We start from the raw sequence: 17,610 nt of genomic DNA, 5'->3' as shown, positions 1-17,610 counted from the left end.
AAGTATAGCCTCCACAAGCGCTTCAAGCCATTGGTTATCCCATAGAGTTGGCCTTTTTGATTATTCAAAAGTGTGATAACAGACCATTGAGCCATGTGCACATCATAGATGAGCCCAATCCTGTCCTCTCACCCGACTGACATAAATCCAGGAACCAGGTCTCTGTAATGTGAGCCTGGATTCTGCCAAAGGAAAACTAAATCCCAGCTGATCAGAACTGTTCAGCAGCCCAAATGCTAACCTGCTTAACTGATCGTTGTGCAAGGCAATCCAGTGATCATGGCTTGGAACCCAGCATCTTAACTTTTTCACAAGTAAATCGTCTGGTCAGCCTCACTTTTGGATGTACTCATAATGGGTTAGATAACCCAGCGGTTATTCAAACCCCACATGATGTCATTTTCATTGTATGGGCTTGATGCCCCCAGTGACTGGAACAGAATTTCTTTTGAGATTTTGTCTGCAGAGAACGTCAGCACTGCGACCATTCTTACCTCATCCTGGGTAATAATGGGCAGTGAGTATGTTCACACTGCAGCCATTCTAACCCCACCTGGGTAACAATGGGCAGAGACCATGTTAGTGTTACAAGCAACCATGTGTGCAAGAGCAAAATGTATTGAGGTGTATGTCGTGGGTTGTTTGTGGTGATTGTGTGGTGTGCACTGTCATCACTGTGATGCTGTGGTATGGAGTGCACCTGGTCGATGTGGCAACACCACGTGTACTACATCAGGGTTCCGAAACTTAACGCCATCCCACGTGGAACGAATGACATCCCAAATCCAGTGGTACGGGCAGGTGAAAGCCATCACTGACCCCCTTCACTTGGGGTTGGCCAATGCTGCTGGGAGCACCCATTCTGATTGGCATCCACTACACAACCAGCAGGAAAGAATGTTTACAATACAAACCACACCACAAAATAGACTAATTAGCATCTACTGCCTCCAGTTACACAGCAATCAAACCACACGGGAATATAGTGCACCATTAAATCCATCTTATGTATATCCATTTCCCTAAAATCAACTTTATCTACCCGCTCTTTAACAGATTCTCTTTGAGCCTGGTATAAACAAGATACACAGGTTATAATTAGACGATCATTATAATTAAAAACTCATTTTTCTCATATGATAGCCCTGCACTCATGGGGTCTTGGATGTATTCTCTAAAATCTTTCATGCAGTGTGTTACAGTAGTTAACAACAACTTGAATTTACATAGCATGCTTGACAATGAGCACTCAATTTGGGCTTCCTGCCCATCCCTCACCCTACTGGCGCCACTACCAGTGGCCAATTCTTCACCCCTCACCTCTGGAACTCCCTCCCAAAAACCCTCTCTTATCTTCAAGTCCAGCCTTAAAACCAACTTCTTCGACCGTGCTCATGGTAATCTCCACCTTCCCTCGAACACGTAATTGATATAGTTGCTGGATTTTGTTAGGGTGTTAAATATTACTCTTATTGTAACAGAATACTCAACATATGTGCATATTTAAATTCTACCTTCTAAACCAGGACACAGGTGGCTGGCAAGAACTACAGAAATTGCAGCACAGAAGGAGGCTGTTCTTCACGAGTCTTTCATGCTGGAACTAGCTCCTCCACTAGAGCTAATCTCAAATCTCAATTGCTTGCTCTTTTATCTTTTTATATTGCATCTCTTCAAATATTTAACACAAGCAACATTGATAATAATAATCCTTGCATTTGATATAGCGCCTTATTTCGATGAGACGTCTCAAAGCGTTTCACAGAATATATTCTTAAGTGAATTGACTTTATTTTGTGGGCAAAATGTGGCATCCAATTGCACAAAGCAGTGACCCACAAACAGTCATGGATTGTTAAAAAAAAATGGGAGGCATTATTACCCTCGGAAAGCTATCTGCCAATCGACTAACAACCAGGTTCCTACTTACTGCAAGTTAAACAGAGAAGTGTGGAGTAAGGAAACTTCCCTAAGGTCTCACTCCGCCTGGGAATCAAACCCAGGTCCTCTAGCTTGCGAGGGGAGCGCGCTAACCACTATGCTATCGGGCTCCACATTTATATACGAGTCCTTCATGTTGGGTAAGTTCTTGGGAGGAAGCGCTTTATAAAGTTGGGAGTCCGACTTCAAACCGGAGGAGGAGTGGGGGGTGGGTAAGAAGAGAAGAGCTGGAGGTGGCCATGGATATGGTTGGAGGTAGGTTTTAAGGTGGGACTTCAAGACAGATGGGAGTGAGATTGAAGTAGAGGGAGAGATTTCCAGAGTTTTGGGGGTACAGCAACTGAAAGTGCAGCCACCTCCCCCCCCTTCCCCCCTCGGCCTCTGATCTCACCCTTTGCAGTGTTCTGTGACCAAACCCTTCTTTGTGGAGTCCTGTAGCTCAGAGGTTAGAGCACTCGCTTTGCAAGCGAGAGACCCGAGTTCAATTCCCAGCAGGTCACGGCGAAACCTTGGGCAGGTTTCCTTACTCCACACAGAGCCTAATAATAATCCCTCCAAAACCAAAAACAATAATAAATTGGTCATTTTCAATCCACGACTGTTTGTGGGACATCGCTGTGCGCAATTGGCTGCCGCGTTCGCCCACCAATATACAGTCAATTCACTTCACAGTGTGTTCTGCGAAGCGCTTTGGGACGTCCTCCCCGACGTGAAAAGCGCTGCATCAAATGCGAGGATTATTATTATTTAAGAATTACCCAATGGAATGGAAAGTTCCGGGTTCAAGCGCTGTGTGGGGCTGAGCTTCGAATAGCCACTTCTCTTGCAACGAAAAGTTACGCCAACGGGAGTTACCGGGACAGTGCCGCTCTGCTGCTGAGCCGCTGCTCCACGCGGTCTCTGTCACAGTGGGAACTGCAGAAACAGACCACAAGGAGCAGTTGCACAGTGTTGCAGACGGGGGGACAACTTGCAACTCTTTGCAAGTGTATGGCTTACACTACGGGAAACAGCACCAGGTGGGTTGGAGGGCAACTGTGCATATGTATATATATCATATATATATATATATATAAACCTCTACAACCTGAAGAGCTTCTACACTCTATTTTTTAAGGCTCACCATCTGCGGAACCTGTAGCAAAGCGTTTGGCTCACCGCTGCCTGAGGGGCGTGAGAGTGAAAATGGGAGTGAAGAAGCTTTAAAACCATTACTTCAAAGTGGGGATGAGTTTATTTTTTTAAAATTTATATATATATAATAAAAAAACAATGCCGACCAGACCCGCCTCCACTCAACCCGTCTCCGTACCCACAGCAGAAAACTGACACCGACTCTGCGATGTATTACGGTTGTGCTGAAGTGAGGAAAGGCTCTGAGTTACTTGTCTGGGATTGATTTCCGCACTAAATGATAGGGTTGGTTTTTTTAAAAAAAAAGTTGCGGGTTGTGAACGGCAGAGAAGCCGATCGCTCCCAGAGAGGCTCTGGGCTGGTCAGCTGCTCACACTCACTCACTCACACAGTCACTCACACACAGTCACTCACTCACACACACACAGTCACTCACTCACACACACACAGTCACTCACTCACACACACACAGTCACTCACTCACACACACACAGTCACTCACTCACACACACACAGTCACTCACTCACACACACACAGTCACTCACTCACACACACACAGTCACTCACTCACACACACACAGTCACTCACTCACACACACAGAGTCACTCACTCTCACACACATGTATTCACTCATACACACACAAACTCACTCACTCACACGCACACAGTCACTCACTCACTCACACAGTTACTCACTCACACACACACACATTCACTCACTCACTCACACACACACTCACTCACTCACACACACACAGTCACTCACTCACTCACACACACAGTCACTCACTCACTCACACACACAGTCACTCACTCACACACACACACAGTCACTCACACACACAGTCACTCACTCACACACACACAGTCACTCACACACACAGTCACTCACTCACACACACACACAGTCACTCACTCACACACACACACAGTCACTCACTCACACACACACACAGTCACTCACTCACACACACACACAGTCACTCACTCACACACACACACAGTCACTACACTCACACACACAGTCACTCCACTCACACACACAGTCACTCACTCACACACACAGTCACTCCACTCACACACACACAGTCACTCACTCACACACACACAGTCACTCACTCACACACACACAGTCACTCACTCACACACACACAGTCACTCACTCACACACACACACAGTCACTCACTCACACACACACACAGTCACTCACTCACACACACACACAGTCACTCACTCACACACACACACAGTCACTCACTCACACACACACACAGTCACTCACTCACACACACAGTCACTCACTCACACACACAGTCACTCACTCACACACACAGTCACTCACTCACACACACAGTCACTCACTCACACACACAGTCACTCACTCACACACAGTCACTCACTCACACACAGTCACTCACTCACACACAGTCACTCACACACTCACACACACAGTCACTCACTCACACACAGTCACTCACTCACACACAGTCACTCACTCACACACTCGGGCAGATATGTGGGTGTGAGTGTGTAAAACCGGCGCACAGTCCCCAGTGGCGCTCCCGCCGACCCGATCGCAGCGTTTGAAACCGAAAGAAAATCCACTCCCAAACCAACTCCCGGCGGCGGCGGCGGCGGCGGCGGTGCGGGGGCGCGCGGTGCGGTGGCGGCGGCGGCGGTGCGGGGGCGCGCGGTGCGGGGGCGCGCGGTGGGTCCGCCGACAGCAGACGGGACAGGAGGAAAAAAGATCGGCCAAATAATAAAAAAAAGAGAGCAGCAGCAGCTCAGCTCCGGGACCCGATCAACAACCAGCAATGGGTACAAAGCGGAACAAAAGTGTGATCGCCTGTCACACACTGACCGAGTGCCCCCCCCCCGCCCCCCGGCAGCTCGTGGTGATCACCGATCCCCCGGTGGCGGTGGCGGTGGCGGTGGCGCTCTGTGTGTCAGTGCCGCGCGGCTCTGACTTGGGGCAACATTTGTCAGAGGCTATTTAAAGGCGCGGGCGCGGCCCCACTCCCCCCTCACCCCCTCCTCACTTGTTTCAAAATAAAACCCGTCCTCACCGTCTTTCCCGGGAGCCGCGGATCTGCTTCCACCCTCACGGTCAGAGTTCAACTCCGTCCCATCATTACTTCCTGGCCATGTTTTTAAAGGGGCACACAGCTAATTTACTGACCGCCGACGTAAAAGTGCTGCCTTAAAGGAGCCGCGCGGCGGGCGGGAGGGGCGAAGGCGACAGCCGCGCCTCCAATTAAAGGGAAGGGTGCGGCGCGCACCAATGGTGAACACACCCCCAAACGCACAGGCGCTCACTTTCAAACATAGCGTTGCGGTATTTTTTCCCACTGAAAACCGCAGCGACAGCAAAGAAGGCTCAACTGGCACCAGCGAGAATTTGGGAGCACGTAGTGGGACTCAAAAAGGGGGATCTTTTCCCAATTCATTACTTAAGTTATTTCACGACTCGATACCGAAATACATTAATTGATTCGGCTCTTCGGTGGCGAGGATTGAAATTGTGCATCTATTAATTGAACCGTTGCATAAGGGTCTCCGGCATGAAATAGCGGGCAATCCATGTTTTTTTTTAAGTCAGCTGGGCGTTGAACACGAAGAAACCTATCACTCCGTTTAAGCGTGTTCGAACCAGACTCGAGTACTACATGCCACCAACACGAGGGATAGATAGAATTCACACATTCCCCCCAAACAATGCGTTAAAGACCAGCAATGAGGCATATTCAACACTACAACTATTTTAGTCTCCACACTGGACAATTGAATCATTTAGCATTGTTAGCATTTTGAAAGCTAAATGGTTTTCTGTAATGTAAACCCTGAGCACTGCAATTAACGATGACATTTACACTGAATGTTCCATCTTAACCCCAACGTGCTCCAAGTTAATTCATCACCACGCCTTGTGCTTTTGAGCCACGCTTAGTGGGTAAACCCAGGTGGAAGCAGAGGATGCAAGAATGCACTGGTGTGGCTTTGTGGTCAGGTTTCGCAATGTATTCTCCCCATAGCCCCGGGGAGTTTCTAAACGAGTGATTATGTTATAACAGTTCACAGGGATCCTCCTCCAAATATTAATTCAGAAAGTGTTGTTTCTAGGCAATTCAGCAATCCAAACGTTACTGTTAATGTTTGCTCAAGTTGATGCTTTTTCGAAGTTATACATCTTAACTCAAGTGATGACAAGTATTTTGGCACGGGTTAGCTTTGCTTGTTGCAGAAGGCAGCATACACATCACTGCATACCTGGTAGAGGGAAGTAAAACGATACACAGAACAAGGTGCAAAAATATAGCTCTTAGAACTCATTTCAATAAGCACGCCTGTCCGACCAAGGGAATGATTCTGGGAACACAAACTGGTTTAATACTGACATTCGTAATGCAACAAGTTGCATTACATGCTACATTCAATGCTACAAAGTGATGGGCACATTCACCCATGAGGATTTTGATCCTGATAATCAATATTGTTACCAGTACAGGCAAGTTTGTTTTTAAATAAAAAAGCTAATGCAACACGTTACAAGAAACACAAAACTTTCCCAGTGTTTTGATCGAAATTCAATTTGACTGCAAACTCACACTAAATTGTCTGGTTCCACACCAGGCTTCTCTAGTCATTTTAATTTAGTTGCCTTTTTGCACCAAGTCTTTGCTTCTTCAGAATACATTGCAAGCACGCTCATTCCCAGCAGCTTGCCCTCCTTGACCCCCATCCCAGCTGCAATGCAATTACTGCCTTGACAAGGGTAACCATATTGGGCAACATTATCCAATTGAGCAGTTCCAAGTTACCAGTTGCTGTCTACCCTTTAATAGGCTAAAATAAAAAAAATCCAGGAGAGATGTTCGATTAATATAATTTTATCACAATTGGAACGATCCAAGCAAACTGGCAGGCAATGCCATCTATAAACCCAGTTCTATACAGATGAAATAGAAGCTGATTCGTTCATACTTGAACAAAGTAATTTGGGTAACAGAATGCTGTGAAAGCAATCTGGAGCAGAAACGCTTCTCAGACTCGATGCATCATAGGAAAGCTGAACTAGTTCCAAATTCTGAGTGCCCACATTGACATTACGTAGAGCCTTTGCTTTTAAGGAAATCCTGCCATTATTTGCTAGTTTGAAGCCAGCCATTTGTTGAAAAAAACTTGGTTCCTTACAATAGTTCACTAATATTCATTTTGTAGCATTCAAGGCATTCCAGATCTGGCCTTTAAATCTTAAGACCAGAGATAGCTTGGCTCATGTTGCCGTGCTTCACCAATGGACAATCACAGATTACAAAAACAAATTTAAAAATCCCAAATCAGTTTAATTTGTATTAAGTAAAGGACAGTCAACCTTATGAAAGACGACTTTGACTGTATGTTTCCACAGCAAAAAATTTAAGATAACCGAAAACAGAAAAGATGCTGGATTTGCATGATCATAAAACACTGTCAACTCAGTACACATTCATTGCCAGTGCACAGAACAGCTCAATACAACATGATGCCAAGTTATAACTAACCCCTTCTTTAGCAAAACAGGCACATTTAACCACAATTGGGTCTACTCACATTATCCTTAAGACACAATTAACCAGAAATCATAAGATCTTGAATAGGAGCTGAGAGACTCATCATCCCCACCATCTCAATACAGTATATCCAAGTCAAATTCAGGGAAAAAAACCTACTAGACCTTCCTCAAGAGGGCAGCTTTCCTCAAGAGGGCAGCTTTCAGTGAAGATTGCAATATACAATTTCCTTCTTTCCTAACCAACCTTCGTGCTTATCCAGAGTTTGATGCACAAAACGCATGTCAATAAGACAAAGACCAGGTCAATTTCTGCACATGCCAGTGTTTATTAACTGTTAGTTGTTACGTTAAACCTTGTTGAAGGCTGCAACGTCAACAGATTGCACCAAATCTTCAAATGCAGTGATAGCTTCTTCTAAATGATCTGTTCCCACCTGAAAAAAATGCAATAAAAAATATAATCACTGCATTTGATACAGCATCTGTCACATTGGGACGATATCCCGAATTCTTCACAGGATTTTACTGTGAACAGTAGTGACTATAAGTAGGTGAACCCAGCAGCCGATCTGCATCCAATCTGCACACAGCAATGTCTGACAAACAGCCACAAGTGGGCGACAATTTTACCTGGGGAATTGTTGGCTAGGAAATGGGAGAAACTCCCTTCTCTGAGTAGTGTCAATAGTGTTTTAGTAAACAGGCCTACAGGACCACGGCCTAACATCTCATTTGAAGGACAGCACTCCAACAATGCAGTACACCCCCTCAGCACTGCCATGGAGTGTCAGCCCAGAGCATAATAATAATCCTTGCATTTGATATAGCGCTTTTCATGTCTTCTAGACGTCTCAAAGCTCGTCACAGAATATGCTGTGAAGTGAATTGACTGTATATTTGTGGGTGAAATACGGCAGCCAATTGCGCACAGCAGTGTCCCACAAACAGTCGTGGATTGAAAATGACCAATTTATTATCGTTTTGTTTTTTGGAGGGATTATTATTAGGAGTGTGGAGTAAGGAAACTTACCCAAAGTTTCGCCCTGACTGGAATTGAACCCAGTATGCAAATTCAATACATCAATATAAACAAAACAAAAGATAAACACTATCAAAGATTGACTAGAACCTTCCACAAAGTTAATAGTGTTCCTGGGATTTCAGTAAAGGATCATTCCCAAAGCATTGGGACGCCCTCCCAATGTGAAAGGCGCTATACAAATGTGATTTGTTGTTGTTTATTGTGAGTGAGTAATAATCATATCAAGCCTGTGGAATACAAATGTCACTGTTACAAACCTGTATCCAGACTTGAATTATGATACAAGATAAGACTTCCAGTCTCTCCCAAGTGGGGAGCAATTTAAAGACCGAGTACACACAACAATTTGAACGTACATAGCACCCTCCACTCAGGGTAGCGTCTCAGAGCCCTTAACAGTGGCGGAGCCTGACTCCGAACCAGGTTGTGGTGGGGGTGGTGACTGTAAGCACAGTCGAAAAGGAAGGTTTTCAGGCGGGGCTTGAAAAAGGGGAGAGAAGGGGCAAAGCGGAGAGATTGAGGGAGAGGTTCCAGAGTTTTGGAGCGTAGTGGCTGAATGCGTGACCTCCAATGGTGGAACGGAGGATGCAAGGGACAAGCAGGAAGCCAGTGCCAGTCGAGCCTAGGCGCCAGGTGGTGGGTTGGGCAATGAGAAGATCGCAAAGGTAGGGAGGTGCCAGGGAGTGATGGGATTTGATGGGATTCGTGGAGTCCTGTAGCTCAGTGGTTAGAGCGCTCGCTTTGCAAGCGAGAGACCTGAGTTCAATTCCAGGCAGAGGGCGAAACCTTGGGCAAGTTTCCTTACTCCACACAGAGCCTAATAATAATCCCTCCAAAAAAAACAAAACAATAATAAATTGGTCATTTTCAATCTACGACTGTTTGTGGGACATTGCTGTGCGCAATTGGCTGCCGCGTTCGCCCACAAATATACAGTCAATTCACTTTACAGTGTATTCTGTGAAGTGCTTTGGGACGTCCTCCCGACGTGAAAAGCGCTATATCAAATGCAAGGATTATTATTATTATTATTTGAACATGAGTGTGAGCATCTTGAAGTCAATCTGTTCGGTGATGTGGAGCCAGTGGGGAGAGCGGCGAGAAGTGTGTTTGAGCAATCCAGACTGGAGGTGACAAACGCATCCACAAAGGTTTCGGCTGCATTTGGGATAAGGTAAGGTCGGAGGCGGGCAATGTGGCGGAGGTGGAAGAAGATGGTCCTAGTCAGGGACCAGACGTAGAGAAGGAAAGACACCTGGGGGTTGAACCGGACGACTAGTTTGAGGGAGAGCCCAGGGAGGTTGAGTTCAGATCCACAGGAGTGAAGCTGTTGACGGGAGCCAAGGAATATGCCACATTGATACAGCCAAGCCACATTCAGCTGCAGGAAGTTTGCACTCATCCAGGCCCTGATGTCTGCCAGACAAGCTGACAGAACATCAGCGAACCTGGAGTCGATACTGGAGGAGGCAAAGTAGATTTATGTGTCATCTGCATACATGTTGAAGTTTACCCGGTGTCTGTGGATGATATCACCAAGAGCTCATATATAAATGAGGAAAAGAGGGCCAAGGAAGGAGCCCTGGGGTACCCTTGCAGGTGACCGGACAGGGGCAGGAGGAGAAACCATTTGCCGAGATGAAGTAGAAGCGGTTGGTTAAGTAGAACTCGAACAATGTAAGTGTGGTCCTACTAAGATAGAGGAGGAAGAAGAGTCGGTGGAGGAGGATGGCGTGGTCGACTGTGTCGAATGCAGCAGAAAGATCCAGGAGGACAAGGAGGCAGAGGGAGCCCTGGTAAGAAGGAGAGAACGTCGTTTGTGACTTTGACAAGCGTTGTCTCTGTGTTGCGGGCAGGGTGAAAACCAGACTACAGGGGCTTGAGGAGGGAAAGGGGTGACTGAAGTTGACCTGCAATATACCAGTTACATTATAGAAAATACAGCTTCTGAGTTGTGCTTTAGAAAGGCTTCTAAACTTGTTCCAAGTATTAAGTGACCATAAACACCTTCCTTACCTTGTCATCTTCAACTACACACTGAATCTGTAGCTTCTTGATACCATAGCCCACTGCGACCAGTTTCGCTGCAATTTGGAAAAGAACAGTAATAAGGAAAAGCACCAAAAAGAACACCCTATCTCGAATGTAGTTCAGTTACAAAAGATCAACCAACCCTGTGAAACAATACTTAATAATTTACAGGTGGTCAGAGGCACAAGAACTGCACTAATATGTAATACAGAAAGGTATCCATCCTTGTGAATTATGTATCATACTTATTGTCTCAAATGTTGAAAAGTGTGGTTACTAATCAGGTTCAAGGCTATAGACGTTTGCACATCGCCTTCTTGGTAGCTATTCTTTAGGAGCAATTTCATAAGTTGTTGATTATTCTTAGCCAAACGCCAGAAGCTGCTTTGTAGATTTTACCTGGATTGTCTAAATACATTTCAGCCCATGAAGAACCATATTGCTATGTTTTTAGTGCAGCAATTCAAAACCCAATTTGCAATAGAAGCAATTCTATTTTTTTCTATCGCATTTACATCAGTATGAAAGACAACAACTCATATCAAAGCATGATTCCCAAAGTATGGCCTATTACAATTTATCTGCAAAAGTTTATAATCAAAGCATGTAGATGTAACCCAATGTTCAAAATTTAGTTCTTGCACAATATTAAGTCCAGGTACACACTTCTATCGCATTAACAAAATGCAACAGCATGTCATGAACAACATTCATGTCTGGAACAAGAGGCAGACATGGCCTTGGCTATTGCATTTTGTTTATGATTGACAAGCTGTACCCACTGCAGCTACGCTTGCAACCAAAGGATCCAATATGGAATGTAGATTTCAGTGATATCACTCACAAACCATTTAACATGCCATAGACACGGTGTACACCTTTGCATGCCTTTCTACTTTGAAGTCCAGCCGTGCTGCGGTTTGAGAGGGTAATTCATTTTTCCGTGTTTACATGCAAGTCCTGCTGGGCTGTTCTTTGAGAAGATAATTCATTTTGCCATGTTTTTGGAATTGTTTCAGCATTCAAATCCAGCCGTGCTGTTCTTTCTTCTTCAGTTTTATTTGATCAGCCTTCTCTCTTTTGTCTGGCATTTTTAATTTGTCCTTGAAAGTCTTAATTTTCGCTTAGAAAATGTGCTATTGGGAAGACTCAGTGGGAGGACTCCTATAAGTAGGACTCCTGGTTGGGAGGACTCTAGCTCCCAGGACAACCCGAAAAACCTGCCATACATTTGTTGCAGAAATATTAGTATAGATGGATCTCTTTAGAAGGGTGTGTGATTTCCTCTGTCGCAGAATACCATGCACACCTCATATTTTAGGGCTTAATTAAAGCATTTTTTAAAATATAGCTCAACGATAGGAGATCCCTGAAAAAAAATGCCCGCAAGACCTTTCTGATGAGGTACAAATCATGTCTCTTCGTCAATCAGTTATTACGTTATTGGTGGAAACACAGTCACTTCGTCTTTATAGTATAGATGAATGCGAGATGAATGCCCACATGCAGAAGTAACTAGTGCACATATTTCAGCCCGAACAGTACCCGTTGCCTTTGATCCTCTGGGTCTGGCCTCCCCCTCATCCCGTTGAGTCCTCTGCTCCACCCTCGGCAGCTGTACCATCAGCCACTATGCCCCAAGGCTCTGGAATTCCCTTTCTCACTCCCTTGGCCTCGCACCCTCTCTTCCTACTTTCAGGTCCCTTCTGAAGACCTTTCTTTTCGACCGCGCCTTTGGTCACCTTCCTCCCCGTGGCTCAGCCCCGGGATTCGTTACTGTGAAGCGCTCTGAGACGCCTTCCGGCGTGGAGGGCGCTATGTAAATCCAAGTTGTTGAACACAGAGGGGGCCACTCTATTGTGCAAGGTGTATAGGGAAACAGCACAAAATGACAAAACTTGCAAACAGAAAGGATTGACTGGTTTCTTTCAGATTTAAATCAAGTCGCATCATAATTTCAGCCGAAAGATGGTGAATTGAATCATCATTAAAACCAGCTTCCTTCTCACAACATAAATCCACATTGGTTGGTCGCAGTTAGCTGGATGCACCCAACTCAATTAAACAACAATAAAAGTTGTAGTCTAGGTCCACAATTCTATAGTATAAACAAAACACAACAGGCAAGGCCATATCTGGCAATTAATGCAGGTTGGCTGATGACAAACCATCAGTAATCAGGCAACCGTGCTTGTGATACAGTAATATGTATCATTTCAACACAGAAAAAGCAAATACTCACAAGATCCCCAAACTAAACCATCCATCACCACAGTGCGCACACACTCTTCCAGTTTTGACATGTCCGTTTCATCATCCCATGGTTTCACGTCCAACAGAATGCATGATTTCGCAATAAGGGCAGGCTCTGAAAAGCAAATTCATATGACATTATAGGACATCTACTACTGAACAGTTTCCAATGTCATTACATTTAGATCGATCCACCCATCTCAGACAATTTAAAATCTAGGAATGTCCAATAGAAAACCGCAAGCCTACAAAAAAGTCAGTAAATTGACTGATGAATAATGAGATGCCCATCATGTAGAAGTTACTAATGCACATATTTCAGTCTGAACGCTGGGGGAGGGGCGGTGTCACTCTATTGTGCAAGGAGTACAGGAAAACAGTACAAAATGACGAGACCTACAACAGAAAGGTCAACTGGTTTCTGTCAGATTTAAATCAAGTTGCATCATAATTTCAGCCGAAAGATGGTGAATTGAATCATCATTAAAACCAGTTTCCTTCTCACAACATAAATCCACCAGACGTTACTCGGTCTCAGCTTTCTGTATATACCCAAATGTACAACCAACATAGCAATATTGAAGCAATGCGCTGAACCCTAACGGTTTCAAGAATGTTGCCTTCGTTTTAATACCCATCACTTACAAAATCAGTCTAACACCGACTGATAGGCTGGTAAAGTTGACTATTCCATCACTGATGACGAATAAAAAGGAAAGTTGACAGTTGCCCAGACATTCCCATCAGGAATCCCACCACAAGCACTCAGTTTTGCCTATTGAAAGGGGTTTGTCTTTACAGCATATTCTGTGAAGCACTCTGAGAAGTCTAGAAGACGTGAAAAGCGCTGTATCAAATGCAAGGATTATTATTATTTATTTTTTAGTACAGACTGACCCTTTTACAAAAATTGGTAGTATACATACTTTTGGATTTTTTAGCTTCATATTGAGCCAGACGTGCTTCCTTCATCTTTTTGCTCTCTTCACTTTCCTGAAAAGATACAAACAGCTTAATTTGGTACTTACAATTTCAAGATATGCCAAAAAAGAAAGATCCTGACTGGTTTTATCAGATTATATGACATATCAATCATAAATTCAGCCGAAAGATGGTGAATCGGAAATCATCAGTAAAACCAGCCTCAAACCTCTGAAAGAAGTGTAGAAACTAATGTAGAAACAATGGCAATTACTAATGAGTTTCTTTGGCAATAAAGCAAATAGGATTTTTACAAGCATCTGTCAACTTTCATCTGGAAGTGACACTCCAAAAGCAGCAGAGTGGCCCTTAGATGATGTTCGTCACCCCGGCAATAGTAGTAGCACTCTCGCCTCTGAGTCAGAATGTTGTGGGATCAATCCTCCCGTTGGGGCTTGGATTCACATAGTCTAAGATGACACTCTAATGCAGTTGTGGGGGTGTTGCATTGTCGGACGTGTTAAACTGCGGTCCCATCTGCGTTCAGATGGATGTTAAAGATCCCATAGCACTATTCGAAAAGAGACAGCAGCTTCTCCCGGTGTCCTGGCCAACAATCCCCCAAATAAAAAAGGTCACTCATTCCACAGCTGTTTGTGGGACATTTCTACACGCAACTGGCTGCCACATTTCACCCACAAAATAAACAGTGAATCCACTTTACAGTATACTCTGTGAAGCACTTTGAGACTTCTCAATGACACGATATGGCGCTATTTCAAAGGCAAGGATTATTATGATCTGCCTTCTTGCAAGAATTTATTTACCTCTGGTGGATACCAGAAGCACAAGCTTATTTTCCAGGTTAAAACCACTCAGTTAATGCTTAAGTGGTCTTTCAGAACCCACCTCTTCCTCATCAGATCCAAAGAGATCAATGTCATCGTCATCATCATCTTGCGCTGCTGGCGTAGAATCTTCTACATTTGCTGGACCATAGTTACTAAGGGCTTTTTTAATACCCGGAAGACTGTAAACAGATAGAACAATGAGGTAGGCAAGTAGTACAGAAACTTTTCGTCAAACTGGTCTAGAACAACAACAAAATTACATTTGTGTAGCGCTTTTCAGGTTGGGAGTACATCCCAAGCTGCTGGACAGTCAGTGTTTCGGACCTTAGCTGGGGGTCAGCATCAGGGAGGGTGGAGGGCAGGCAGGGAGGAGGGTGATCAAAGGCACGGACAAAAAGAAGGGTGTTGAAGGAGTCAAGGCAGAGGCACTCCAGGGTGGAGTTCCAGAGTGTGTGGGGGCAAAGTGGCTGAAGGCCATTCTTCTTAGAAGAAGAAGAATGGGGGCACCAATGGGACAAGATTCCTAGCATCTTAGGGACAACATTGAAAACCCCATCAGCATTTTCCTTAATTGACAATGGGAGAAACCAGAGGTTAATTTACCACCTGACAACGATTAAAACACCCACTTCATCAAGAGAGCGAATAAACTTACGTCCTTTAAAATAAAACTCTAGTATTGAGGCTTTTTTTAAAACTTCAAGAGGCCTGTAACTTCAGAAACCCAAGCTTGAATTTTAAGCTCACTTCCTTATCAAAAAGTATTTGTTATACCATTATACCACTGAATGGAGCACTGTAGGGAAGGACAAGTTAGAAGAATACCGAAAATTGATGGGAGGACTGCAGTTGGAGAATTTCAACTCAATGCTCTTTGTAGAAACATTCTGGCTGTTCAGCATTAACCAAGAGTTGTACTATTTGAAAATTATGACAGAAGGAGCAACTACTAAATAAGATCTGAAATTCACACACGGTGCTGTAGTTTAAAAACAATTAGCAAGATTGGTGCCAGGTACACATCAATTAGTGTTAAAAAGAAAAAATAGATCCTCAACATTTTAAATACGAATTCCTCTAGAATACATTTCATGGGTTCTACCTCTACCAGGCCAAATGAAGCTAGATCAAAAGTGAACCCTTATAAGGCCCCTTGCAAGTCACTAAATGAGATCAGACAAACCAGTTGGTGGGGGCATTCAGCTGCAATCTGTTCAATTGATCCATATTTAGAATTCTATGTTACTGAGCAATGTTAGCAATTAACATACATTGTAAATAACCAGAATATTAACAATAAATCCTGAAAATTGTACAATTTATTTCAATTACTGAAATTGTGTCCATTGTGTGGAAGTTAATAAGGGTTATATGTACACCAGCCCCCATTACAATATAGTCAATTCCGAAAATTGTTCTATGTACACTCATCATGAAACGTACCTCGTCTTTGTGCTTTCATAGGACCGAATGTGGTTGAACCACCGAAGTGCATGGTATAAGTCAGCTGAGGGAGGAGAACCGAGAGCTTCAAACACAGCTATGTCTGCTTGTGAAGGAACATACCTTCAAAAAAAATTTAAAACTCAAATTACTGGATAGTCAACTGCAACCAAACTACTTGTTGAGTACACAATACAAACGTATGGCATTTGATATCATACAAGATAAACAGCACCTTTTTATATACATGTACAGTAAACCTCACACAAGTCTGATCTGTATATAAATCACATAATTGCCTTAGTGGTACATTTACCCAAGTTCCTGTTCAAGAGTTTTTATTGTATACCAGTTTGATAAAACTCATACTTTGCATAAGTTACATTAAAAGTATGGTCCCAACTGATACAACTTATGTGAGGTTGACTGTACACACACAATATCTGCAAAGGCCCAGAAAAACCCAAGAGGGAAAGCACAAATTAGATTTAATCACTTCACCTGGAAGTAAGTGTAATGGACTACACAAATATCAAGCAGATTGCGTCAGCAAATCCACGAGGAAACCGAGATTGTCTGTGTGGCAAACAGTCCGAATGAGGGACACGAGAAACGTAGCGGAATTTTTTTTTTAAAAAAAAATCACGACCAGCAAAGTGGACTGCAATGGGATTTTTTGAGTCGTGTGGACCCCGATGCTCACACATGGGGTGGGTTCGGGTTGAGCTGTTAACGCTCCGTCACTCTAGAAATAGCAGCAACTGTGGAGGTGACAGGTTTGAGACACCTCACGCTCTCTCTCATTCGGGGAAGGGGTAAAAGGGAGAGAAAGGGGAGGGAAGACTTCTGTGCTCTGCAGAGCGAGGGGCCGCCCGCCGTAGGTCAGTCAGTCAGTCAGACACAGACAGACAGACAGACAGACAGAGAGGGCGAACTCGCGCTTCAGGGCTGAACCGGAGACTTTGATGAAAAAAAAAGGCAAAAAAAAAACCCCCATCATATCGAAATCAACCCTTCGGTGGTATTGACCTGAGCCAAATCTGTACTCCAGACAAACCCTGATTTTCCCATCGGTTTGGCGGGATGGTGGGGGGTGAGTACCAACTTCCCTCTGGTCACACTCGCTCCCCCCCCACCCCACCACCGTGTTCTCCCTCCGTGTCAGGCCTCGGCCCGTCCTCACGCGGGTCGCCCTCCACCCCCGCAGCCGCCGCCTCTCCCCCCCCTCCTCCTCCTTCCTTCACTCACCCTTCGATGTAGCTCCTGTCCGCCAGGTACTCGTTGAGCACCTTCAGGCCCGAGACGCTTTTCAAATCCCCGAATCCCATGGCCTTCACCGCTTACAATAGAATTTAAAGGCGAGATTTAACACAACCCGCACCGACAACTCGCTCTGCCGGCGGCCGAAAGAGACCCGAGCGCCGGCCCAGAGCCTTTAT

General features: G+C 44.6%; 1 protein-coding gene across 1 annotated transcript; it reads right to left on the bottom strand.

Moving 5' to 3' along the window:
- Positions 1–7,941: 7,941 nt before the first annotated feature.
- eef1b2 (eukaryotic translation elongation factor 1 beta 2) lies at positions 7,942–17,518 on the bottom strand. The gene is given in 7 exon segments (NM_001292208.1): positions 7,942–8,064; positions 10,689–10,756; positions 12,946–13,071; positions 13,883–13,949; positions 14,787–14,907; positions 16,172–16,294; positions 17,420–17,518. Coding segments are annotated over 7 exon segments (672 nt in total). The 5' UTR covers positions 17,500–17,518; the 3' UTR covers positions 7,942–7,977.
- Positions 17,519–17,610: the final 92 nt, after the last annotated feature.

This window comes from Callorhinchus milii, unplaced genomic scaffold, assembly GCF_018977255.1.
Source record: "Callorhinchus milii isolate IMCB2004 unplaced genomic scaffold, IMCB_Cmil_1.0 Scaffold6, whole genome shotgun sequence".
NCBI lineage: Eukaryota > Metazoa > Chordata > Chondrichthyes > Chimaeriformes > Callorhinchidae > Callorhinchus > Callorhinchus milii.
The sequence above is the reverse complement of the archived record's forward strand: the minus strand, read 5'-3'. Positions and strand labels throughout refer to the sequence as shown.